At 53.8% G+C, this 25635-nt stretch overlaps 1 protein-coding gene across 2 annotated transcripts; it reads right to left on the reverse strand.

The window, feature by feature from the left end:
• Positions 1-363: 363 nt before the first annotated feature.
• Positions 364-24134, reverse strand: LOC144731204 (sortilin-like). Of its 2 annotated transcripts, none has more exons than XM_078612201.1 (13): positions 23762-24134; positions 14960-15022; positions 11046-11116; positions 9171-9273; positions 7073-7237; positions 6190-6263; positions 4502-4554; positions 3741-3874; positions 3311-3394; positions 2879-2939; positions 2369-2524; positions 1592-1686; positions 364-540 (listed from the first exon to the last, which is right to left on the reverse strand). In XM_078612201.1, exons 1-13 carry the CDS (start codon positions 23972-23974, stop codon positions 379-381), a joined length of 1434 nt encoding a protein of 477 aa, XP_078468327.1. In that variant the 5' UTR covers positions 23975-24134; the 3' UTR covers positions 364-378. The 2 variants fall into 2 exon arrangements, with proteins under 2 accessions (XP_078468327.1, XP_078468326.1); XM_078612200.1 differs by having other exon boundaries at positions 364-543.
• Positions 24135-25635: the final 1501 nt, after the last annotated feature.

Here is a 25635-nt window from a genome sequence, read left to right on the forward strand (position 1 = left end):
CGTCACGGCAGGCATCGGCGCGGTTGGCTACGTACGGTGCGAAAGAAGTTCCACGTACGCACGCTGCGCCGTGCGCGCAACGTACGTATGTGTGGCGCCGCCAGCCCGACCCTCCGTCGCGCTGCATGGCGCCCGCCTCGCCCCCGGCCTCGCCGAGGCTCCAGCCCGGTTGGCCGCCGCACGAGGTTAGCGCGCGTTGCTGCCGCGTCAATTTTTTTGTTTGGGGTGACGTCACGTACATGATCTGCCCAAAATTTGTGTTGTACAGTCACACACACCCACTCTTGTAGTCGCACACGCACGCACGCTCGTACACCGCCACGCACGCTCGTAGTCACACACCCACGCACGCTCGTACACCGCCACGCACGCTCGTAGTCACACACCCACGCACGCTCGTACACACCCACGCACGCACGCGCTCCGCGGGGACGTACCGTGTGCTATGACGATGCCGACCGCGTTGGGCTCGCTGAGCGGCACCTGCAGCACCGTGCTGTCCAGACTCATCGCGTAGTTGCCCAGGATGTGCAGACTGCACTGCTGGCAGAACGCACGCACGCACGCAAAGATCCCCCGTGTAGCCTTAACAGCCTGGCGGGGCGAGTGCTGGAAGCGGGTTGGAGCTACGGAGGAGGCCGGCAGGGCGCGCGAGGGGATATCGCGACGAGCGTCGTCGACGAAGTTGTAAAGTTGACGTCGCGTCGTGAGAGCGGTGTCACGGCACCCGGGCCCCGCTCCCCACGGAGAGGCCCCCGGCGCAGCGGCACGGAGCCGGCAGCAGAAGCGGCAGTGGTGGTAGTGGTGACGGTGGTGGTGGTGACGGTGGTGACGGTGGCGACGGTGGTGATGGCGGTGACTGTGGTGGTGGCGGTGGTGGTGCTGACGGTGGTGGTCGTGACGGTGGTGGTGATGGTAGTGGTGGCAGTGGTGGCAGTGGTGACGATGGTGGTGGTGGTGGTGACGGTGGTGGCAGTTGTGATGGTGGTCGTGACGGTAGTGGTGGTGATGGTGGTGACGGTGGTGACGGTGGTGGTGGTGGTGGTAGTGACTGTGGTGGTAGTGACGGTGGTGGTGATGGCGGTGGTGACGGTGGTGGCAGTGGTGACGATGATGGCAGTGGTGGTGGTGACGGTGGTGGCAGTGGTGACGGTCGTGGCAGTGGTGATGGTGGCAGTGGTGATGGTGGTGGCGGTGACGATGGTGGTGATGGTGGTGGTGACGGTGGTGGCAGTGGTGACGATGGTGGCAGTGGTGATGGTGGTGGTGATGGTAATGGTGGTGGTGACGGTGGTGGTGACGGTGGTGGTGATGGTGACGGTGGTGGCAGTGGTGATGGTGGTGATGGTGATGGTGGTGGTGACGGTGGTGACGGTGGTGGTGGTGACGGTGGTGGTGGTGGCAGTGGTGACGGTGGTGATGGTGACGGTGGTGGTGGTGACGGTGGTGGTGATGGTGACGGTGGTGGCAGTGGTGATGGTGGTGATGGTGGTGATGGTGATGGTGGTGACGGTGGTGGTGATGGTGACGGTGGTGGCAGTGGTGGTGGTGGTGACGGTGGTGACGGTGGTGGTGGTGACGGTGGTGGCACCTGCGAGCCCGAAGCGCAGCGGGAGGAGACGGGCTTCTCGATCGGGCGCCACTCCCCGCCGCGGTCGAACGAGATGAGCGAGCGCACCGTGCCGTCTGTCGGAGCAACACGGAGCGGACGTCACGGGCGCGGCGGCGGCAGCGGCTGGCGAGCGGCAACCCGCGCTGGGTTCCCTCCACTCAGTTGACGGCTCAAGAGCCAACGGTACAAATCCCACTGTGCCCCGGCGCGGCCGGCCCGTTCGTAGCCACAGCGGCACTCGTTCGATTGACCCTGGAAGGATTAAGGGCTGAGCGGAGCCCTGAGGCGTAACTGAATGAAGTAGCGCTCACTCCCGCCACGACGTGGCAGGCACGGAGGAGGAGGGTGGGTGTGGGGGAGGAGGTGGGGCGCACGCAACACACGGGTGGGTTCGACGCGCTTCCGCGTCGGTTTGCACACTCGTGCAACCGTCACCCACAATCCTTTTGGATTTTTTCCTAACTTAAGTTGACGAGGAATGGTTCTTCAAAAGCAACTTTGTTACCGGAAATTACATATAACGTCCATTCATCTTTCTGCGCCGTTTTCAAATTCTTCCGTAACGAGGTTGCTTTTGCACCGATTTCTATTCGCTTCACCACCGCTCTTGATGTTTTTTTACGCGATCGCTTTCGTCAACGCGGTGACCCGGGGCTACGGTCGCCCTCCCAAACTCGAGAGCGGCTATCCCGCCCTCGGCCAACTCCCCGACGGTCCGAGGCAGAATATCGGCGTTGGGTGAGAGGCGACCCGCACCGTCGTTGATCTGGCTGGTGAGCAGCACGCCCCTGAGCGAGGTGACGTTGGTGAAGTCCGTCACGACGCCCTGGTTGCTGTAGAGGTGGCGCTGCAGCGACACGGAGAACACCAGGCCGCGGTCGTCCGAGGCGTAGAGCGTCCCGTGGCCCGAGTCTGCGGGCAGACGCGCGGCCGGGGTTAGCGTTGCCGGAGCCCTCGCCAAAACATTAGAAACATTCCAAGGGCACCCCCAGTGGCAGCTGTCCCTGTGTGGCACAAAGCAACTCGGCAACTGACCTGCAAAAGGGCATTAGTCCGCCCGCAGGGGTGGCAATGATTGCTATGGGTGTATAAAATCCCAATTGAGTAATTTTCAGGTAAAATGTGGACGCTGATGCTGGCACACAATGGCCTACTCATTTTGATTGACGGTCAGGGGATCTCTGATGCCCACCGAGTGAAGCAGATGGCGTGGAGCATTTGTGTTACGGTCAGTGGGGGGGAAACGATGTAACCGGGCAGACAGACCTCCAGGCCCATCCACGTGCATGAAGATCATGTCCTGGGTCGCAGCCAGGATCGAGTAGAACTGCGAATCAACATTGAAAGAGCACGGCACGCACGCACACCTCGTTACATAGACATACACGGAAATATGCACGAGACGATGATCCCCCTGACAGAACGTCGGGGGCTGTTGCGAGTAGCATCTGTGAGGAGGTGGGTGGCTAGCACCACGCACCAAACACCCAGTTGAGGCCGTGTCAACCTACAGGAGGGGCCAGGGCCGGTTCAGATAATCGTCACTGGCGTCGGCCATCAACGGGAATCGAACTCGGGTCTCTGCCGGGGATCCTGGCGCAGCGCGGTTAAACTGGGGCGACACCGCTCCACACACACACACGCACGCCATCGTGCCCACCGCCCCTCTCACGCGTCACCGCCGCTCAGCCACGTTACCTGGTCCTCTTTGACGGGCGGCACCTGGGCGATGTTCCAGCTGTTGCCCTGGTCCGACGACACGTGGACCACACGTGTCATGTTCTACGCGGACACAGGGAAGGTGCGGGCGGCGGGGGTCACGCGATGGGCCAGAGACATCGTGCGTCGGGTGAGTCGTGCGCGTTTCTTGCGAGCGGCGAACGAGTGGGCGGGCGTCATGGTGCAAGAAAGGCCATTGCTCAAAGCGTCACCGTCACATGTATATTACACATTTCAGTTCAAGGCCACGGTATCATTGACGGATGTCCGTTCAAGGCCATTACGAGCCAAGAGCCAACGCCGTCACGGCGGGGGGTTTGCGGATCGCGCCCGAGATCACCGCGGCCGCGCCGTAGCGTCGACGACGACACGCGGAGAGGGGGCGGGCGCGCGGCGGTGCCGAGCTCACCGCCGAGAACACGATGGAGGCGTAGAGGAAGGGCCCCCCCAGGCCGAAGGAGTAGACGTTCTGGGCGACAATCGTGAACGTCAGGCCCAGGTCCGTGGATCTCTTCATCAGGAACTTGCCGAGCGGAGGACGAACTGCTCCCACGGACGACAGACGGAGTTCAGCGCCGACTCGCCCGGCCTCGCGCGCCGCCCCCGGCAAAGCCGTCGCGTGCCGGGCGTCAGGGCCCAAGTTTCGATTGAAATTACCCGCAAATTACACGAGTTTGTGACTGCGTATATAGCAATCGTCACGCTCTACCACGAAAACGCGACAGGACCCTCCTGAAAAAAAGAGTCGTGAGACTAGGCAGACGCTTTCCTCGGTAAACCAGCGTACCGAGAATAATAATAATAGAACCCCGCCTTGTGTGTCCACACAGAGGCTATGTCAACACTGGGTCACCATCAGCATCATCCACTGTGCCCTAAACAAACCGTCTGCAGCTGCCCTTGCTGTCCCTAGGTTAATATTAACACACAGATTAGATACGCACACTCCTTGCTGCTTGAAACTCAAATCTGTAAATGATGAGAAAAACCCACAACAGATAAAATTCGCTAACACGGCCCCACGTTCGGATCTCCTGAAGCGGTGGTCTGGGCAAGGCCGAGGGCGTCCATAACACGCAATGCTGCACACCTCTGCGTGCTCTTGCGTGCATTTAAATTGAAAGCAACAATGAGTTGTTCTGAGTGTACTCTCTGCACCAGGCAACTTACAGACGTCACTCATGAGCGGGTATGTGGTGATAAACAGCGTCCCATTGCTTGACCTGCGGATGACAGCAAGAGGCAGGGTAGTGACTCGCTCGCACACACACACACGCACACACACACGTAAGAACGCGGCCTTGGCGCTGTTCAGGCGACGAGGCCCTGGATGCGTGAAGGTTGGCACGAACGCGGGGCAGCACTCGTCCTTGCGGTCTGAGCCAGCGGTGGAAATTCCACGTTCACATGCTGAGAACGCAACGCTATGTCGGATGACCACGATTGGTTTCCACGCACAGTGGGTCTCAATTTATCGACCCCCGTGGCGACGACGATGGGTTTAGTCGCGTGCTCTAACCCGAGCACTGCGTCGCCGGAGAGTGCATGCACTACGTGGGAGAGGTGTGCGTGCTTTTATGCAGATGCCGACTTCAATAGCTCAGCAGTTCGCGACATGGTCAGGGCTATCGTCAGTGACCAGTGAGATCAGAACCGGTCCCAGGTGCCCACTTCACCAGACCGGCGTGGTGAAGTAAGCTACGACTACCCCACACTGACCGGCGTGGTGAAGTAATCTACGACTACCCCACACTGACCGACGTGGTGGAGTAAGCTACGACTACCCCACACTGACCAGCGTGGTGGAGTAAGCTACGACTACCCCACACTGACCGGCGTGGTGGAGTAAGCTACGACTACCCCACACTGACCGGCGTGGTGGAGTAAGCTACGACTACCCCGCACTGACCGGCGTGGTGGAGTAAGCTACGACTACCCCACACTGACCGGCGTGGTGGAGTAAGCTACGACTACCCCACACTGACCGGCGTGGTGGAGTAAGCTACGACTACCCCACACTGACCGACGTGGTGGAGTAAGCTACGACTACCCCACACTGACCGGCGTGGTGGAGTAAGCTACGACTACCCCGCACTGACCGGCGTGGTGGAGTAAGCTACGACTACCCCGCACTGACCGGCGTGGTGGAGTAAGCTACGACTACCCCCCACTGACCGGCGTGGTGGAGTAAGCTACGACTACCCCACACTGACCGACGTGGTGGAGTAAGCTACGACTACCCCACACTGACCGGCGTGGTGGAGTAAGCTACGACTACCCCACACTGACCGGCGTGGTGGAGTAAGCTACGACTACCCCACACTGACCGGCGTGGTGAAGTAAGCTACGACTACCCCACACTGACCGACGTGGTGGAGTAAGCTACGACTACCCCACACTGACCGGCGTGGTGAAGTAAGCTACGACTACCCCACACTGACCGGCGTGGTGGAGTAAGCTACGACTACCCCACACTGACCGGCGTGGTGAAGTAAGCTACGACTACCCCACACTGACCGACGTGGTGGAGTAAGCTACGACTACCCCACACTGACCGGCGTGGTGAAGTAAGCTACGACTACCCCACACTGACCGGCGTGGTGGAGTAAGCTACGACTACCCCGCACTGACCGACGTGGTGGAGTAAGCTACAACTACCACGCACGACCTACACTGGGTGTGAGGAAGCCCTTAATCCACTAGTGGTTACAAAAGCTCAAAAGTGTGTTTTATTAACATATCAATCATTGCACCCCAACCCACTGTGACATTAAACCGGCTGGCTTAGGGCGGCGAGGCCGAAGGAGCGGCGCGTGGGGGCGGCTGTGAGCGCGTGTGACCGCGAGTGGCAGGCTCACCATTTGTACATGAAGACAAACTGGTGGAGTAGGCGCCACGATTTCCCAAAGTCCGTGGTGATGAACAGGGAGGACTGCGGCGGGAACACGGTCACAAGTCAGCGCTGTGCCTGCCATGACGTCGGAGGTAACCGCGGCGGCCACCTGTGTTGCTTCATTTAACGCCAGGTGCAACATCTGGGTTAACGGAGTCGCGGTCGGCTCTGCAACTCGGAGGAACTTTGCTCAAAACGGCGTTCAACAAAGTTGCTGTTGCACCGGCAAGACGCGCTCCGCTGTTTGAATCCCTGTGGCGGCGTGCGAACGTTCGTGAACTCCGGTCATCCTCGCAGCGGCGGCTTTTGGCTAACCATCGAACGAAGACGGCAGTCACCGCATCGCGCGCTTTCAGGTGCGCTTCTGCGGACATCTGGAACGCTCTTCCTGCCGATGTTAGGCAGCCGCTGGGGCCATGCACCTTTAAATCTTAGATTCAAAACTAATTTCTTTAGAACGGCTTTCTGCGCTTAGCGTTGTTGTCATTCCCCCGCACCTCCGACGAGCACGGTTGGACACGTACGGTGCGAAAGAAGTTCAACTAAATTTTCGTCTTTCCGACAGACCTGTTCTTCACCTGAGGATGGCTGCTTGCGTTGTGGCCGAAACGCCGTGAGAATTATTTTATTATGTTTTATTGTTATTATTTTAATATTTCCCTTCTACGTGACGACTTTACCGAAAGAACCAAGAAGAAGTTCAACTAACACACACATACGTACGGACAACGCGAGGCCCGCAACTTTGCGCGAGCACCGAGAGCTTCCTCGCTTAACCGGCGCCCCTGAACGCGACTCCGGCACCGAGAGGTGGGCAAGGCCGCTCGGCTAGAGCTGTGGGCACCTACATCAGCTACGACGTGGGCGAGCAGAACGTCGGGCAGTGTCGGGTGGAACTGCATCTGTGCCAGCGGCTGGAAGGGCAGCGTGTGCGAGACGAAGCTCCTTCCTCCGTCCTTGGAGCCCACGAAGAACCAAACCATTGGCATCATGGTCGACGACAGGATCACCACCTGTCTCCCGCACGCACAGGATAGCAAGTCCAGCACACACACAACACACACACACAGCACACACACAACACACACAACACACACACACAACACACACAACACACACACAGGGTAGCAAGTCCAGCATAAAACACACACAACATAGCACAGCACACACAGCACATACACACACACAGCACATACACACAGTACACACAGCACAACACACACACAGCACACACACAACACACATAGCACATACACACACAGCACACACACACCACACATAGCACATACACACACACAGCACACACACACACACAACACATACACACACACAGCACACACACACACACAACACATACACAACACACACACACACAGCACGCACAGGATAACAAGTCCAGCACACAACACACACAACATAGCACAGCACACACAACACACACACAGCACACACACAACTCACACACAGCACATACACACCACAGCATAGAACATACACAACACACACACAACACACACACAGCACACACAACACATACACAGCACACACACACACAGCACACACACACAACACATACACAGCACACACACACACAGCACAGCGCACACACAACTCACACACAGCACATACACACCACAGCATAGAACATACACAACACACACACAGCACATACACAACACAGCATAGAACATACACAGAACATACACAGCACACACACAGCACACACACACACACAGCATAGCGCATGCACAACACACACACACAGCGCATACACAAAACACACACAGTTGAACACGTAGGCTTTCGCAACCAATATCATCCATAAGAGGTTTTTGGGTTAGATCGTGTAAATATATAAATTTGTCGCTAAAACCCGCCACCACCCACAACATTTGTTATGTTGGGCAAACAGGATGAATGATCAGCACGAGACTAAAAGAACATCAGATAAATATAAAATTCTCGCAAATGCAACTGTCAGCAGTAGCAGAAGACGCGTGCCAACAAGGACACTCAATTGATTTCGATAATGTTGAAGTTTTGTGCAAAACGAGCTACTACTGGCCAAGACTAATTAGAGAATCTATTGAAAGAAATCAAAATAACTTTAACCGTTCGGATAGCTACCGCCTTAGTGCTGCGTGGAAGCGAATCATCAAATAATACATTATTTAAATGCATGCCTACGAAGGGCAGCGTACTTGGTCGGGCTATTTTAACAAACACAATAGACAGCAAGGACAAGTTCAAAGGGCTCGCATAATGCACATGCATAATGTACGTTGCCTCAGTAATCCCCCCCCCCCCACATTGTGCAGGAGCACAGAAGGGTGATCACCCCATCTACGCCTCTAGATAAAGAACGAAACAGGTGGACTTCTCCACAAATCTGGCTGTCGCCTGATGAAGCTGGTTGTAATTACTGGCGAAATGTCGTACTCAGATTGTAAATGTTGTGGCTTGGCTCTCCAACACACCGGTGTGCTGTAGTAGTACACTACACTATACACTACACTATACACTACACTATACACTACACTATACACTACTATACCATTACACTACTATACACTACACTACTATACACTACACTACTATACACTACACTACTATACACTACACTACTATACTACTATATACTACACTATACACTACACTACTATATACCACACTATACACTACACTACACACTAGTGCTGTACTAGTGACGAATTGGCCACGTTCTGTTTACGTGACAACCCTTACTAGTTGGCTGTGTCGGGTGGTGGCGGGTTTAACGACACATTTATATGCATTTACGTGATCTAACCCAAAAACCTCTATTATGAACACGCACACAGCATATAATACACACACAGCATATAATACACACACAGCATATAATACACACACAGCATATAATACACACACAGCACACACGTGCGTGCGTGCGTGCGTGCATGTTACCCGGTTTGCGTTGCCCGGGTCGACCAGGATTCCAAGTTCACTCTCCACGTTGTTGCCTGAAATCAGGTTCGTGATGTCTGTGAAGTTCTTTCCGTAGTTCTCACTGCAACGAAACGCTCGGCGTCAAACTCCGGGGTGATCTTTGCGCATCCGCTCTCTGCCACCACACTCGTGGGGGCGTAACGAAACGATGCGGCCGCCCAGGGGCAGGTCTACGGAGGCGGTGGTCGCGTTTTCAAATGTGTTTGGAGCCGAGTCAATCGCCCCAACGTGTCGGTCCGCTGCTCTGCAGTGGCCATCGACACTACGCACTGGTGGGGGGGGTTTCACCGCACCGGGGGGGGGTTTCACCGCACCGGGGGAGGTTTCACCGCACCGGGGGGGGGGGGGCAGAGTGAACGTGAGTTCACACCGTCACGAGCGCCGTCTCGGTAACTGAAATGCCCGTGAACGAACTCCCCCGGAACCCGCGAACGAATCGCCAACCACCTCGACATTTCAAGAGAACTACCTCGTCTACGTGAAAGGCAACTCTCTCTGCCCGTGCAACCAGCACCACAGATCAGCTCTGCTGACGAGACACCGCAAAGTCGAAACCGGTGCAGGGTTTGCGTGCCTTGAAACGATGCTGCTAAACCGATGTTGCTGAAATGATGCACTTCCAGAAGGCCGTGCGGCTGATGGGCTGCGTAAGGACTTTTATTTCTAGATTTGAAGCTTTCGTGACTGCAAGGATTCATACTCTTAGTTATTTCGGTAAAGTCACGTAGGTAAAAAATGAAATTAAAATTAATAAAAATTAAATAATAAAAATCACGACGTTTCTCCGTCATCATTATACTATTTTCATTAATTTTAATTTCATTTTTTACCTACGTGACTTTACCGAAAAAACTAAGAGTAAGTACTTTTATATCTTAAGCGGAGAGACGGATGTGCGAAGGAAACACGCCGCCTGCTTATTTACTTTGTTATTGATATTCTCCACGAGGACGTGAATGATTATTTTGGAGTTGTGCACAGTTAAGTCAGCGCTCACCAGGTTCACGCCGCAGTGTGCCGACCACTACTCCCCGGCTCCACCGTGTTCAAGCGAACGTGAATTAGGCCGAGGAATCGCCCAGGCGGAAACAGTGGCGGCAGCAGCAGCTGCAGCATGACTGAGCTGTGACTGTAGCCACGTGGTGTGAGCTGGTGTGCATTGGCTGCTGTTGCTGCTGCTGCCTTCACAGACACTCATGCTGATGACAAAATAAGTTCGCAGACAATTCTACTCCTGCACGTGTCTATCCCTTACGCGTAAAACATTTTTCAGTTTTGTTTTGTACTCATCCGTCGCACGGACTCCTGGAAAGGCATAATTCAGCAGCATCTAATTGCACTTCATAACCAGCCTCTTAATTAGCAAGCGAGACTCCTAATGAGTCTCCAATTTGCAAGTGAGACTCTTACCAAATCTCTCATTAGCAAGCACGACTACTAATTAGCCTCTCATTAGCGAGCGAGTAGGCCACTGTGGTGGCTGCGTCATGGTCCAAATTTGCCAAATTGAAAAAAATCACGACGCAAATGACTCACTTGGGGCGACGCGCTCACAGCGGCAGGCACTGCACCACGCTGGCAGACCAGAGCCCGCTTGCAGACCAGGTGCCGAGTCATTTTGTGCCACGCAGGGACAGCTACCCCTGGGGGATGCCCGTGGAATGTGCGCGAGTAGGGATGTGAAGGCGCTGCGAGTTTGCCGAGGCAGTTCAGCGTGCGCCGTGTGAACGCAAATATCGTTGTTAGATAATTGCTGTAATAATTATTGTTCTTGTTATTATCCCTAGGCTTTGTGCGAGCAGACTGCACCGGCGCGCCGACGCAAATCCTCACCTCCTGTAGAGACTAAAGTCCCCGGGCCCATTCAACACAGAAAAGTCAAGGGTGGTCAACACCAACACAACCTGAGTGTGGCAATGGAGAACACAAACGAAACGCACATGCAGCAGCAGCAGCAGAGACAAGCACACAAGGGTATATGAGTCCACACGTGAATATGACAACCATGAGCCAAGCAAATGTTACTCGTGGGATGAGGGCACATGCGTGAGGGGACATGCGTGACGGGACAAGTGCGGCCTACGGAGCCTGTTGTCGGCTGAGACGTCACGTGACGCGCCAAACACCAATTGCTGATCCAATATTAGAAAGAAGTTTTGCAGGCTGGCTAGCTGGCGTGCAAGTCACGTGCGTGGCGATGACATCACCGTGCATGATGATGCCACGCCTCCCACCCTTCGCAAATTCATGGCCAGTGCGAGTCTTGTAACAATAATCATTTCACGAGCGGAGGTGGCGATCCGCTGCGTTTTCCTGCGCCTAGAGGAGCATGCGGCGGCGCTCATCTTTACCGGTGACCTCGAGCCAGTGTTGGAAATTCCACATTCCTATGGCAAAGGGCCAGTGTCAGTAGACTTATTTTTTTTATAGAATCACCATCATAAAAAGATTGAACAACAGCAAGAACAAGTTATTTTTTCCTAATTAACAAAAGTTTATGTGTAGCACCCAACTCGATGTGAAAATACAGAACAGTTTCAGGAGGGGAGGGTCAGGGTCAGGGGCGGGGGGGATATTGGGAGGGGAGGGAGATGAGGGGAGTGAGGAAGATCTGAGGACATCACTTGTAAGGACAACCCCTGGCTGCTACAATCAGTATCTGAATCTAAGGGTGGCTTGTGATGGGTAGGGGTGAGGGGGTAGAAGAAACGGAGACTCCATCTCTCGAGGTCACAGTTCTCGCGAGCGTCCCACAGCATCGCCGGTGGCTCTCGGGCGACCACACCCGATGCTTTATCGAGCGAGGCACCGACCGCGGCTGCTTGACGGCACTCCAGGCGGACGCCACAAGTGCCCCCTCGACTCCGAGAGTAACGCCTGGGAGGACCTCTGCCCAAGAGGCGCGCGGTCGGCGAGGAGAGACAAGGCGCGCGCCATTTGAACTCGCCGACGCGCTCAGACGCCAACGCTCGTGGGGTCGCGCCGACTGGCGGAGGCCACCGTGGCCACGACGCCAAGAAAGACTGGGCCCGGATATCGCTCGGCATCGGTTGGCTGGGCGTTGAAAAGTTTAGGGAAATCTGTTGGCTTCTATATCAATCCATGGGCAGTCGCCCCTTGAGCAGGAGTCAAACTGGTGACCTCGTGCAGGCAGCAACAGCATCAACAGCCTGTCACAACCAATGTTGATGCCTTCACTTCCTTCCTTCTGCTAGAATTCCCAGCTGTTGCACAGACGATGCTGGCCTTCACAGTGTTCAACCATCTGGCTTCAGCTCTTCCCCTAGTCATGTGGTCGACACATCCTACAACAACAAGGCCCGCTCTCACAGTCTCGCCATCATTACCACCGTCTGGCACGAGGTCTTCCCCTCAGTGGCTGAGCTCTGGGCACCTCTCCCTATGCCGGTCTCGTTACCCTGCCCCCCCCCCCTCCACCCTGCGCACGTGTCCGACCCCTCCTGGTTAAAGCCAATTACGTCTACGACACAACTCTGCAGAGTTCCTGCCACTTTTACGGGTGCACAGTGGGGCCTACCATCCACACGGACCTATGATCAGCGCGGGCCCACGATCCGCACTGGCCTACGATCTGCACGGGCCTACGATCGATCCGCACTGGCCTACGATCTCCACGAGGCCTACGATCGATCCGCACTGGCCTACGATCTCCACGAGGCCTACAATCCGCCAAGGGCCTACTGGACCTACAATCTGCACGGGACCTACGATCCGCACGGACCTACGATCCGCACGGGACCTACGATCCACACGGACCTACGATCCGCACGGGACCTACGATCCGCACGGGACCTACGATCCGCACGGACCTACGATCCGCACGGGACCTACGATCCACACGGACCTACGATCCGCACGGGACCTACGATCCGCACGGACCTACGATCCGCACGGGACCTACGATCCACACGGACCTACGATCCACACGGACCTACGATCCACACGGACCTACGATCCGCACGGGACCTACGATCCACACGGACCTACGATCCACACGGACCTACGATCCACACGGACCTACGATCCGCACGGGACCTACGATCCGCACGGGACCTACGATCCACACGGACCTACGATCCACACGGACCTACGATCCACACGGACCTACGATCCGCACGGGACCTACGATCCACACGGACCTACGATCCACACGGACCTACGATCCGCACGGGACCTACGATCCGCACGGGACCTACGATCCACACGGGACCTACGATCCACACGGACCTACGATCCACACGGACCTACGATCCACACGGGACCTACGATCCACACGGACCTACGATCCGCAAGGGACCTACGATCCACACGGACCTACGATCCACACGGGACCTACGATCCGCACGGACCTACGATCCGCACGGGCCCTACAATCCACACGGACCTACGATCCGCACGGGACCTACGATCCGCACGGACCTACGATCCGCACGGGACCTACGATCCACACGGACCTACGATCCACACGGACCTACGATCCACACGGACCTACGATCCGCACGGGACCTACGATCCACACGGACCTACGATCCACACGGACCTACGATCCACACGGACCTACGATCCGCACGGGACCTACGATCCGCACGGGACCTACGATCCACACGGACCTACGATCCACACGGACCTACGATCCACACGGACCTACGATCCGCACGGGACCTACGATCCACACGGACCTACGATCCACACGGACCTACGATCCGCACGGGACCTACGATCCGCACGGGACCTACGATCCACACGGGACCTACAATCCACACGGACCTACGATCCACACGGGACCTACGATCCACACGGACCTACGATCCACACGGGACCTACGATCCACACGGACCTACGATCCGCACGGGACCTACGATCCGCACGGGACCTACGATCCACACGGACCTACGATCCGCACGGAACCTACGATCCGCACGGGACCTACGATCCGCACGGGACCTACGATCCGCACGGGACCTACGATCCGCACGGGACCTACGATCCACACGGACCTACGATCCACACGGACCTACGATCCGCACGGGACCTACGATCCGCACGGGACCTACGATCCACACGGACCTACGATCCACACGGACCTACGATCCGCACGGACCTACGATCTGCACGGGACCTACGATCCGCACGGGACCTACGATCCACACGGACCTACGATCCACACGGACCTACGATCCACACGGACCTACGATCCGCACGGGACCTACGATCCGCACGGGACCTACGATCCGCACGGGACCTACGATCCACACGGACCTACGATCCACACGGACCTACGATCCACACGGACCTACGATCCGCACGGGACCTACGATCCGCACGGGACCTACGATCCGCACGGGACCTACGATCCACACGGACCTACGATCCACACGGACCTACGATCCACACGGACCTACGATCCGCACGGGACCTACGATCCGCACGGGACCTACGATCCACACGGACCTACGATCCACACGGACCTACGATCCACACGGACCTACGATCCGCACGGGACCTACGATCCACACGGACCTACGATCCACACGGACCTACGATCCGCACGGGACCTACGATCCACACGGACCTACGATCCACACGGACCTACAATCCGTACGGGACCTACGATCGGCACGAGGCCTACGATCCACGTGGGCCTACGATCCGCATGGGCTGACGGAACAGCAGTGAGGATGGCGACGCAACAGCGAGATGAGATGCGTGTTCGTGGCGGTACTCACCCCAGTGCCGTCTCCGACCCAGGCCAGCGTGACGGACTTGCTTAGATTGTTCTCAAATTCAAACTGGAGACACAAAAGGCACAGCAGCAGCAGCAGCATCAGTGTCCCGTCCACCCACCCCACTCACTGGACGAGTTTCGACTTTAAGTGTCCGAATACACCTGCTTGAATCAACCCTGGTGAACTGAAAAAAGTTGATAGGCAAGGGCCCCTCTCTGTTAGATGTGGGTCCTCGTTCAACGTCACAATTTTAAGGGTTGTTCTGGAGAATGTGGGCAGGAGGTTGTCCAGAATAAACAACTTGGGAGTGAGTATAGATGTAATCAGCAAGAAGAGGAGGAGGTTGTGATGGGTGGGACACGGAGTTGAGGAGGGCCAATGACACGGGCAGGAATAGGAGTGGCACCAGAGGTCGGTTAGCAAGGGAAGACCTGAAGCCAGACGGTAGTGGTGATGGTGAGGCTGTTAGAATGGTCATTGGAGGACCTTGCAACAGTTGTGGGATCTGGCAAAATGACGGAAGCAATAGCAGGTTTCGGAAGCATCAGCGGTATTGGCCACGATGACCTTTCACCGTCACTTTCGGGACACATGAGGCTCTAGAGCTCCAGGAAGGATCTGCTCAGATATTGGGCCAATTCATGAGTGTGTGTATGTGTAATTAAGCGTGTGGGAGGAAACAGGAGCCGGTGGTGATAAGGGAACTGTCTGTAGGACAAGCACCCCATCTCAAGTTGCCTCGTATCCACTGTCAATGTTTACAAACCGACATGCTGCCCTGCTGCCGTCAAACCTGTCGGCGATAATAATTATCATGAGAAGCGTATTATTAAATAAGATACATTACAATTCCTTATAGGGAAAACAAACGCTGATTACTAAAGCAGCATACTTACAATAAACACATTACAACTGATTACTAATCTACAACTCGCATCGTAACAACTGCCTGATTACTAATCTAGTATATAATTACTATACCCCCCATCCGCCTGAAATCGTTGCACCTGATGAGTTAATGATGACGTCACCCTGCTGCTGCTGCTCTATATGAGACCGGGAGCCAAAGCAGAGCCTCACTATTCTGGCGAATTGCCCGTTGATGCTGGATGCAATTACCAGCGAAACGTCGTACTCAAAAAATTGTAAATGTTGTGGTTTCACGCTTCAACACAACGGTGGGCTAAAGCAGTGAACAATTTGTCTTTTGTCAACGTGACACTTTTTTACTGATTGGCCGTGTCGGGTGGTGGAGGGTTACGACACATTTATAAATAACACGATCTAAACCCAAAAACGTTGATTATGAATATCATGAGAATGTCAACTTGTGATGTGCCGCACAGTATTCACTCACTCCCATAGAGAAAGAAAACTATTCAGGAGGTGCGAGTAGGAACCACGGGCTAGCGGGAAGGCAGTAGCCACGCGATGGGCTGGCACCAACCATTGCCCAAGTTCTGTGGTCCTCGATATATGAAAGTGTCGTTATCGGACAATGAATGAGGAAACCAGAGCCCCTGAAGAAAACCCATGAGTGCGAGGGTGAAACACTCTATCCCATCAAGACAGAACAGGCGGAGTCCACATTTCTGCTGTGCCTGGCTTCTCCCGGCGTGCCAGGGTCACGGCTCCTCCTCTACGCCCGCGGGAAGAGCGTCATAACGCCATTCGTACGGTGATCCGCCAACCCTCGCTTACTCCACAGTGCTCCATTAAAGGCGTGCCCCACCACCACCACCACCACCAACCCCGCTAAGAGTTAACTCTACAAAACGATATCAGTATACCAAACCGCACATGAAGAATCATCCAAAAACAGATGTAACAAATTAGCCAATTAAAAAGCACACGTGGCGCTGTGACCTGGGCAGCTGCTGGCAACTGCACCATCAGCCCTGATTAAATCTCTCAACGCAGCGAGGCGGCCCTGATTCACTTAGCCACAGCCACACAGCCTCCCTGCCACAGCCTAGCAATGTCGTGCTCACTCAAGGCTCGGTGATAGATTAACGCCTTGTTAACAGAAATTATTTACTTTCGTGTTCAAATCGACTACGTCGATTGCCTACTGTATGGAGTCAGTGGTTTTTGCTTTCTTTACAGCTGTGTGGCACGTAGCACTGCACTCCGAAGTTCCCACGTGGCCAGCTGAGAGAGAGAACATTTTATGGTAAGCGCATTTGGAAATATAAAAAAACTAATATTTAACCATCACCCTCTTCCTTGGGGACACAGCGGCACCATGAGGGCTGTTTCCCATTCCAGACGCCAGCTCATTGCTAAACGTCTTGGCTGTGGTGATGTTATTGGCAAGAATAACACTGGTTGAATAAAAAATTCTCACCACGCCAGGACCACATGCACGGGCTGTGCGCTCAGATCTCAATGGAAGACAAACGGGCAAGTGAGCTCGGTGGTGCTACAATAAGAAATGCGGTGTTGCTGCCAGGGTAAAAAGTAGTCCTTCCACTCCAGTGTCCGATTAGTGCGGCTAAGATGCTGGCAGTGACGGAACATCGTTTTTTGCGAGGCTGTTTCAACGTGCCAGGCACCGATGTGGCCACGGGCCGGGTGAAATTGAGTCGGGCGGCCGGGACCAGCGTGTTACAAAATAAGTAATGTTTTAAAAAACTTTTCTTAAAACACGCTTTTATGAAATGTACTAGTAATGGAAGAACTTCAGGAAGTGGCCTCGAAGCTTGCCACAACGAAAGGGACCGTGGCCAATTACAGCCAACGTCAGTTGACCGTGGACAATTAGACCCAAGCCGAAACATAACATAGAGAAAAGAATGTTTAAAAATATTTATTTTAGAATAGAGTATTGTCATCAGTATGACATAAATACACCAAGTTTACAGTCGATACAACATTGGGAGGTGGGTTAAAATAGAGTTACAAGATTTGAGAATACAACAACAACAGACAGAGTGAGTTAAATGAAAGTGAGTTAAATGAAAGCTGCTAAAAAAACGAAACTCTAATCACAAATGACAAGACCAAGGCGAGGCCATGTGGCTGGGTTGGGTCCGGCTGGGGCTGGTGGCAGAGCACGTGACGGGGCGGACGGTTGACGAGCCACGTGACCCCAAAAAGCCACGTGACCCCAAAAAGCCACGTGACCCCAAAGTCACGCAGCCGCTTGCCACTCGTCAACTCATCTTATATTTACATTGCGCGCTCATCCAAAGTGCTTTTACACGGGCTGTTGTGAGTGGCAGAATTAGGGTGGCTAAAGGTGATGCGGTGAATAGGGTTGGGGTGGGGGTATGCAGAAGGAGATTTAGTGGGTAGGGTAATTGGGGATGGAGGGAAGGATGGGCCAGGGAGATGAGGGGGGGGGAGATCTTGAGGGAGGAACAGAAACTCGACAGGGAGGTTTGCTTCCACAAGGTGCTTTGGGTTAGATCGCGTAAATATGTAATAAATGTGTCGTTAAAACCCGCCACCACCCGACACAGCCAACGAGTAAGGATTGTCACGTAAACAGAACGTGGCCAATTCGTCACTAGTACAGCACTAGTGTGTAGTGTAGTGTATAGTGTAGTGTATAGTGTAGTGTATAGTGTAGTGTATAGTGTAGTGTATAGTGTAGTGTATAGTGTATAGTGTAGTATACTAGTACAGCACTAACTGGTGTGTTGGAGAGCCAAGCCACGACATTTACAATCTGAGTACGACGTTTCGCGAGTGATTACAGCCAGCTTGCTGCTTAATGCGGGGGGCAAGCTTGTTCCATCTTCATCATCATCGCTGACACTGCACGAATCTCGCCCTTCCGCGCAACTCTGAACTTTAAGCAACAAAAATTGCTTTCATTTTTTTTAAAGTAACAAAACAAGCAGGCGATTTGCCTCCTTTCCCCCATGTGTCTGTCCGTCTCCCGACATGAAACACAAAAACAATTAAAGTATTGTTTTTCTAAATGTTTTAACACAAACACAACTAAAGATGTACACCATTGGAACCTCATTTGCCAGTAAAACATATGATAATTGCTTTTTTACCCTTCTATCTGGCAACAAAACTGACACCTTTTTTTACAAGGAGTCATGTTTGCATAGACCACAATACCTGCAGCCATAATGCAAACTAGAAACACAACTCTGATAATATATGCACTCTCCTTGAAGTTGATTGGTCCACACCCGAGACAGCTTTCCTTAGAGCCTAGTCTCACATGGGTTGGACCAGATGACGCCAAAAGGCGCACTTTTGGTGTTTTGTTGCCAGATAGAAGGGTAAAAAAAACAATTAACAATTAAAGAATGTACATTCGCAATCGACTCTCCCCTCGTCGAAACGAGTGCTCACTGTTCATGAACTCTTGGAAGTGCTTGCACAAAGGATAGTAACATCTCATCCTGTGTTCTTAGAATCGGAATCAGCAGCATGAGACCCACAGTGACAGCGTCTCTCTGCCTTCCACAAGCAAGGCAGCCCCATGCCAGTGATGGGAATTCCACATTCCTGTGATGGGGTTGGGTATCTCCGTGGAAAATCCACCGATTGGACCCCAGAGCGGTATGAACGTTGCTGACCGTGGAAGGATGACGGACAGAGTCGCTCGAAATCGCGTGTGCCGAGGCAAGAGTTAAGACCATCGGCGTGCCGACATCACGGCACACGTTGGAAAAGGAGTCTGCGAACGCGATCGATTGGCATTGCACTGTGCCAAGGCCCTAGCCATGGAGTCAACATTGGGGGGGACCAAATCTTCCAGGGTGTCTGGGGGTCCCAACCCAGAAAAATATCTAAAATTTAAAACGAATTTCCTGCCTAAAATTTGAAAAAATTCACCAACACATGGGATCTACTTTTCATTTATTTTTTACAATAAGCCTACGTGTTAAAATGTCTAATAGTGTATTGTATTACATTGCTCTGTTTATACTTTTTTTTACCATTTCTTGATTCGTTGTATGTAATGACAGAGTATAGGGATTAATAAAGAACAACCATAACCACAATCATATAAACATAAATCTATGCTCTTAGTTTTTTTATACTAAGGAATAAATCTATGCATTGATTTATATGAAGACAAGTCCAGATGTTGTGGCCAAGGTTTACCAAATTGTTTTTATTCCCATAGCATAGCAAATATATTTTTTATAGCAAAATATTAGGGGGAACATTTTGAGCATATATGAATACTGGGGGGGGGGGGGGGGTATGTCCCCCCCAATATATATTATAACTAGCAGAAGTACCCGGCGTTGCCCGGGTGAAAAATATATTTCTTAATAACCTTACATATATACACAGATGGGCTGCTACCCCTGCCCCCCCCCCCCAGCCACGATCTCCTCGGCCGCTGTGCAGTAATATGTACGGCCTATAGTGTGGTGGGGTGTCGAGGCCTAGTACCGTGCAGAGCCTAGATTGCCCACCCGGCTGAGGCTGGGTACTGGGGCCGTTACCCCCCCCCCCCGCGCTACAATAATACTGTCTAATCGCTATAATTTTATTATCTACCGACCCTATAATAGTAATTGCACACATTGGGGTGGGGGGGGGGAGTGAAGAGGACGTGAAACTTTGATGAATTTACCTCAGAGTCGCGTGTTAATGCGTGCGCATATTTTTAACGGGAATTAAAAATGGCGTCCACCCCGCAGCGAATGCGTCGCTACCCGTTGCCAGGGGCAACCGCCGTGGAAAACCAAACGGACCAATCGTGTCTCGCAAATCCCTCACATTTCGTCCAATGAAACTGCGTATGGTCCGGCGACACACAGACAGACAGACACACACACAGACAGACAGATTTGCGATTTTATATATATAGATTACGGCCTTGCACTGTGAACAGCGGCAGCTGACCGCCACCCCCTACAGACAGACCCATGCCCTCGGGTCACTGGTGGTGAATGGGAATCTTTGCTATGCTCTGGAGTTGCCACCGGGCTAAACTCTGCTCCACTCCTACTACTCAACACCTTGACGATGCCTCGCCTTCATTGAAACATGGGGGTGGTGGTGACGGTGGTGGTGGCGTTGCTGTGGTTGTTGTGGTGGTGGCGTTGCTGTGGTTGTTGTGGTGGTGGATTTGCTGTGGTTGTTGTGGTGGTGGCGGTGCTGGTGTCTTTGTTGTGGTTGTTGCGGTGGTGGCGTTGCTGTGGTTGTTGTGGTGGTGGCGTTGCTGTGGTTGTTGTGGTGGATTTGTTGTGGTGGTGGCAGTGGTGGTGGCTTTGCTGTGGTTGTTGTGGTGGTGGATTTGCTGTGGTTGTTGTGGTAGTGGGTTTGCTCTGGTTGTTATGGTGGTGCTGGTGGTGGCGTTGTGGTTGTGGCTTTGCTTTGGTTGTTGTGGTAGTGGGTTTGCTCTGGTTGTTATGGTGGTGCTGGTGGTGGCGTTGTGGTTGTGGCTTTGCTGCTGTGGTTGTTGTGGTGGTTGTGCTGTAGTTGTCGTGGTGGTGGCATTGCAGCTTTGCTGTGGTTGTTGTGGTGGTGGTGGTGTTGCTCTGGTTGTTGTGGTGGTGCTGGTGGTGGCGTTGTGGTTGTGGCTTCGTTGTGATTGTTGTTGTGGTTGTTGTGGTGGTTGTTGTTGTTGCTTCGCTGTGGTTGTTGTTGTGGTGGTTGTTGTGGTGGTAGTTGTGGTGGTAGTTGTGGTGGTAGTTGTTGTGGTGGTGGTAGTGGTGGTGGTAGTGGTGGTGGTAGTGGTGTTTGTTGTGGTGGTAGTGGTTGTTGTTGTGGTGGTTGTGGTGGTGGTGTTTGTTGGTGGTTGTGGTAGTGGTGTTTGTTGGTGGTGGTAGTTGTTGTGGTGGTAGTGGTTGTTGTGGTAGTGGTTGTTGTGGTGGTGGTTGTGGTGGTAGTTGTTGTGGTGGTAGTGGTGGTTGTTGTGGTGGTAGTGATTGTTGTGGTGGTTGTTGTGGTGGTAGTTGTTGTGGTGGTAGTGGTGGTTGTTGTGGTGGTAGTGATTGTTGTGGTGGTTGTTGTGGTGGTGGTTGTTGTGGTGGTGTTTGTTGTGGTGGTAGTGGTGTTTGTTGTGGTGGTAGTTGTTGTGGTGGTAGTTGTTGTGGTGGTAGTTGTTGTGGTGGTAGTGGTCGTTGTGGTGGTTGTGTTTGTGGTGGTGGTGGTTGTTGTGGTGGTTGTGTTTATGGTGGTGGTGGTTGTTGTGGTGGTGGTTGTTGTGGTGGTAGTGGTGTTTGTTGTGGTGGTAGTAGTTGTGGTGGTAGTGGTGTTTGCTGTGGTGGTGTTTGTTGTGGTGGTAGTGGTGTTTGTTGTGGTGGTAGTGGTGTTTGTTGTGGTGGTAGTGGTGTTTGTTGTGGTGGTAGTTGTTGTGGTGGTAGTTGTGGTGGTAGTTGTGGTGGTAGTGGTGTTTGTTGTGGTGGTAGTGGTGTTTGTTGTGGTGGTAGTTGTGGTGGTGGTAGTTGTGGTGGTAGTGGTGTTTGTTGTGGTGGTGGTTGTTGTGGTGGTAGTGGTGTTTGTTGTGGTGGTAGTGGTGTTTGTTGTGGTGGTAGTAGTTGTTGTTGTGGTGGTGGTTGTTGTGGTGGTTGTTGTGGTGGTTGTTGTGGTGGTGGTTGTTGTGGTGGTTGTTGTGGTAGTGGTCGTTGTGGTAGTGGTCGTTGTGGTGGTTGTGTTTATGGTGGTGGTGGTTGTGGTGGTTGTTGTTGTGGTGGTGGTTGTTGTGGTGGTTGTTGTGGTAGTGGTCGTTGTGGTGGTTGTGTTTATGGTGGTGGTGGTTGTTGTTTGTGGTGGTTGTAGCTTCGCTGTGGTTGTTGTGGTGGTTGTTGTGGTGGTAGTTGTTTGTGGTGGTTGTTGTGGTGGTTGTTGTTTGTGGTGGTTGTGGCTTCGCTGTGGTTGTTGTGGTAGTTGTTGTGGTGGTTGTTGTGGTGGTGGTCGTTGTGGTGGTTGTGTTTATGGTGGTGGTGGTTGTTGTGGTGGTTGTGTTTATGGTGGTGGTGGTTGTTGTGGTGGTTGTGTTTATGGTGGTGGTTGTTGTGGTGGTTGTGTTTATGGTGGTGGTGGTTGTTGTGGTGGTTGTTGTGGTGGTGGTTGTTGTGGTGGTTGTTGTGGTAGTGGTCGTTGTGGTAGTGGTCGTTGTGGTGGTTGTGTTTATGGTGGTGGTGGTTGTGGTGGTTGTTGTTGTGGTGGTGGTTGTTGTGGTGGTTGTTGTGGTAGTGGTCGTTGTGGTGGTTGTGTTTATGGTGGTGGTGGTTGTTGTTTGTGGTGGTTGTAGCTTCGCTGTGGTTGTTGTGGTGGTTGTTGTGGTGGTAGTTGTTTGTGGTGGTTGTTGTGGTGGTTGTTGTTTGTGGTGGTTGTGGCTTCGCTGTGGTTGTTGTGGTAGTTGTTGTGGTGGTTGTTGTGGTGGTGGTCGTTGTGGTGGTTGTGTTTATGGTGGTGGTGGTTGTTGTGGTGGTTGTGTTTATGGTGGTGGTGGTTGTTGTGGTGGTTGTGTTTATGGTGGTGGTTGTTGTGGTGGTTGTGTTTATGGTGGTGGTGGTTGTGGTGGTGGTTGTGGCTTCGCTGTGGTTCTTGTGAACGCGGATATAAACCGGCCCGCCTCGCGTCAGCGCAGCCCATTACATTTCCCAGCGCGGACACGCGGGCGGCCACGCCCCCTCGTCTCGCGCTCACCCCGACGCCGACCAATGGGCGCGCGTCGCGACCCCGCGCGGACCAATCAGCGCGCGGCACAACCACCCCGCGCGCGCACCCGGGCTGCGAATTCAAACCGCGGCGCGGGGGAGGCCTCGAGGGGTCTCCACTCTCGGCCTCTCGCACCGCCACAACCGCCACAACCACCACCCCAACAACAACACAACAACAACAACACGCGCCTCCACCGCTCCCCACCTTGTGCGTGTTGCGCCGCAGCTGCTCCAGCATCTGTGGCGGCGGCAGCAGCGTGCGGTTCGCGGCGGAGGCCGCGCTGGGCGTGGGGGGGGAGGCCGAGGCCGTAGCGCTCCGGCCAAACCTCGCGGCGTGGAAGCGGCGCGCTCGGTCGGGCCCCGGGACCCCGGAGGCCACGACGACGAGGAGGAGGAGGAAGACGACGACTTGCGCCATGGCTACTCCGCCACCGTGATGTCTGTGTGTTGTTGTTGTTGTTGTGATTGTCTTGGTGGTGGCGGTTGTTGTTGGTGGTGGTGGTGGTGTCCGTGCTGACTGTCCGCGCGCTCCAGGAAGTGGTGCCGGGTTTAACTAAACCGGTTCGCCCTGATCGCGAGAGCCGGGGGGTGGGGGGGGGGTGAGGGTGGGGGGTGGTGGGGGGGCGACCACTCGGGGCCCGTGACGCGGTGGGGGAGGGCTCGCAGCGCCTCTCGGCAGGGCTTCGCGTGGCCACGGCACTCAGTGTGGCCACGGCACTCAATGTGGCCACAGCAGTGTCACCGTGGCCACGGCAGTGTCACCGTGGCCACGGCAGTGTCACCGTGGCCACGGCAGTGTCACCGTGGCCACGGCAGTGTCACCGTGGCCACAGCAGTGTCACCGTGACCACAGCAGTGTCACCGTGGCCACGGCAAACTCGGCGTGGCCATGCCAGGTTCATAATAGCCATGTCATGTTCATGGCCACGGCAGGTTCATAATAGCCATGTCATGTTCATGGCCACGGCAGGTTCATAATAGCCATGTCATGTTCATGGCCATGGCAGGTTCATAATAGCCATGTCATGTTCATGGCCACGGCAGGTTCATAATAGCCATGTCATGTTCATGGCCACGGCAGGTTCATAATAGCCATGTCATGTTCATGGCCATGGCAGGTTCATAATAGCCATGTTAGGTTCATCCCACTGGTGCAAATATCCCAGTGCATCCCACTGGGATTTCTGCACAGTTTTGGTGTACGGTGCTTTTTTTTTGCAATATTTTGCTGTCTTTTCTTGGATTTATCTGTTTGCACATAGTCACTTTAAGATGTTTTCTTGTTCATGTTTTTGTTTTCTGTTTGTTGCGGTTGCACCCAATTCAAGAGCCGAATGGCTCACAGGGCTATACCTAATAAATGAACTTGAAGGTTCATGATAGCCATGTCATGGCCATGTCAGGTTCATGATAGCCATGTTATGGCCATGTCAGGTTCATGGTATCCATGTCATGGTCATGTCAAGTTCATTATAGCCATGTCATGGTCATGTCAAGTTCATGATAGCCATGTCATGACCATGTCAGGTTCATGATAGCCATGTTATGGCCATGTCAGGTTCGTGATATCCATGTCATGGTCATGTCAAGTTCATTATAGCCATGTCATGGCCATGTCAGGTTCATGATAGCCATGTTATGGCCATGTCAGGTTCATGATATCCATGTCATGGTCATGTCAAGTTCATTATAGCCATGTCATGGCCATGTCAGGTTCATGATAGCCATGTTATGGCCATGTCAGGTTCATGATAGCCATGTCACGTTCATGGTCATGGCAGATTCTCGAGGGAGGGCCGCTTCAAGCCCGTGATAGCCGCGTGAGGGTTATAATGTCCGTGTCAAGTTCAGCTCAGCACAGCCGAGATTGTGGCCTTATCACGTCCAGGCAGCAGGACAACGCGGCAGCGGTCCACTGGCTCTGTCGTGGTGATGAGGTCTCGTCAGGAGAGCGTAGCCATCACTGGCTGGCTTACTGCTGCTACTGCTGCTTGTGCGTGTTGAGCAGCATCGCTGAACACGGTGCCAAGCCATTCAGAGCCCATTAGCAACGTGAACGAATCGTGGTGTTTAGGGGGC

Source organism: Lampetra planeri, chromosome 38, assembly GCF_965212315.1.
Source record: "Lampetra planeri chromosome 38, kcLamPlan1.2.h2, whole genome shotgun sequence".
In the NCBI taxonomy this organism is placed as follows: domain Eukaryota; kingdom Metazoa; phylum Chordata; class Hyperoartia; order Petromyzontiformes; family Petromyzontidae; genus Lampetra; species Lampetra planeri.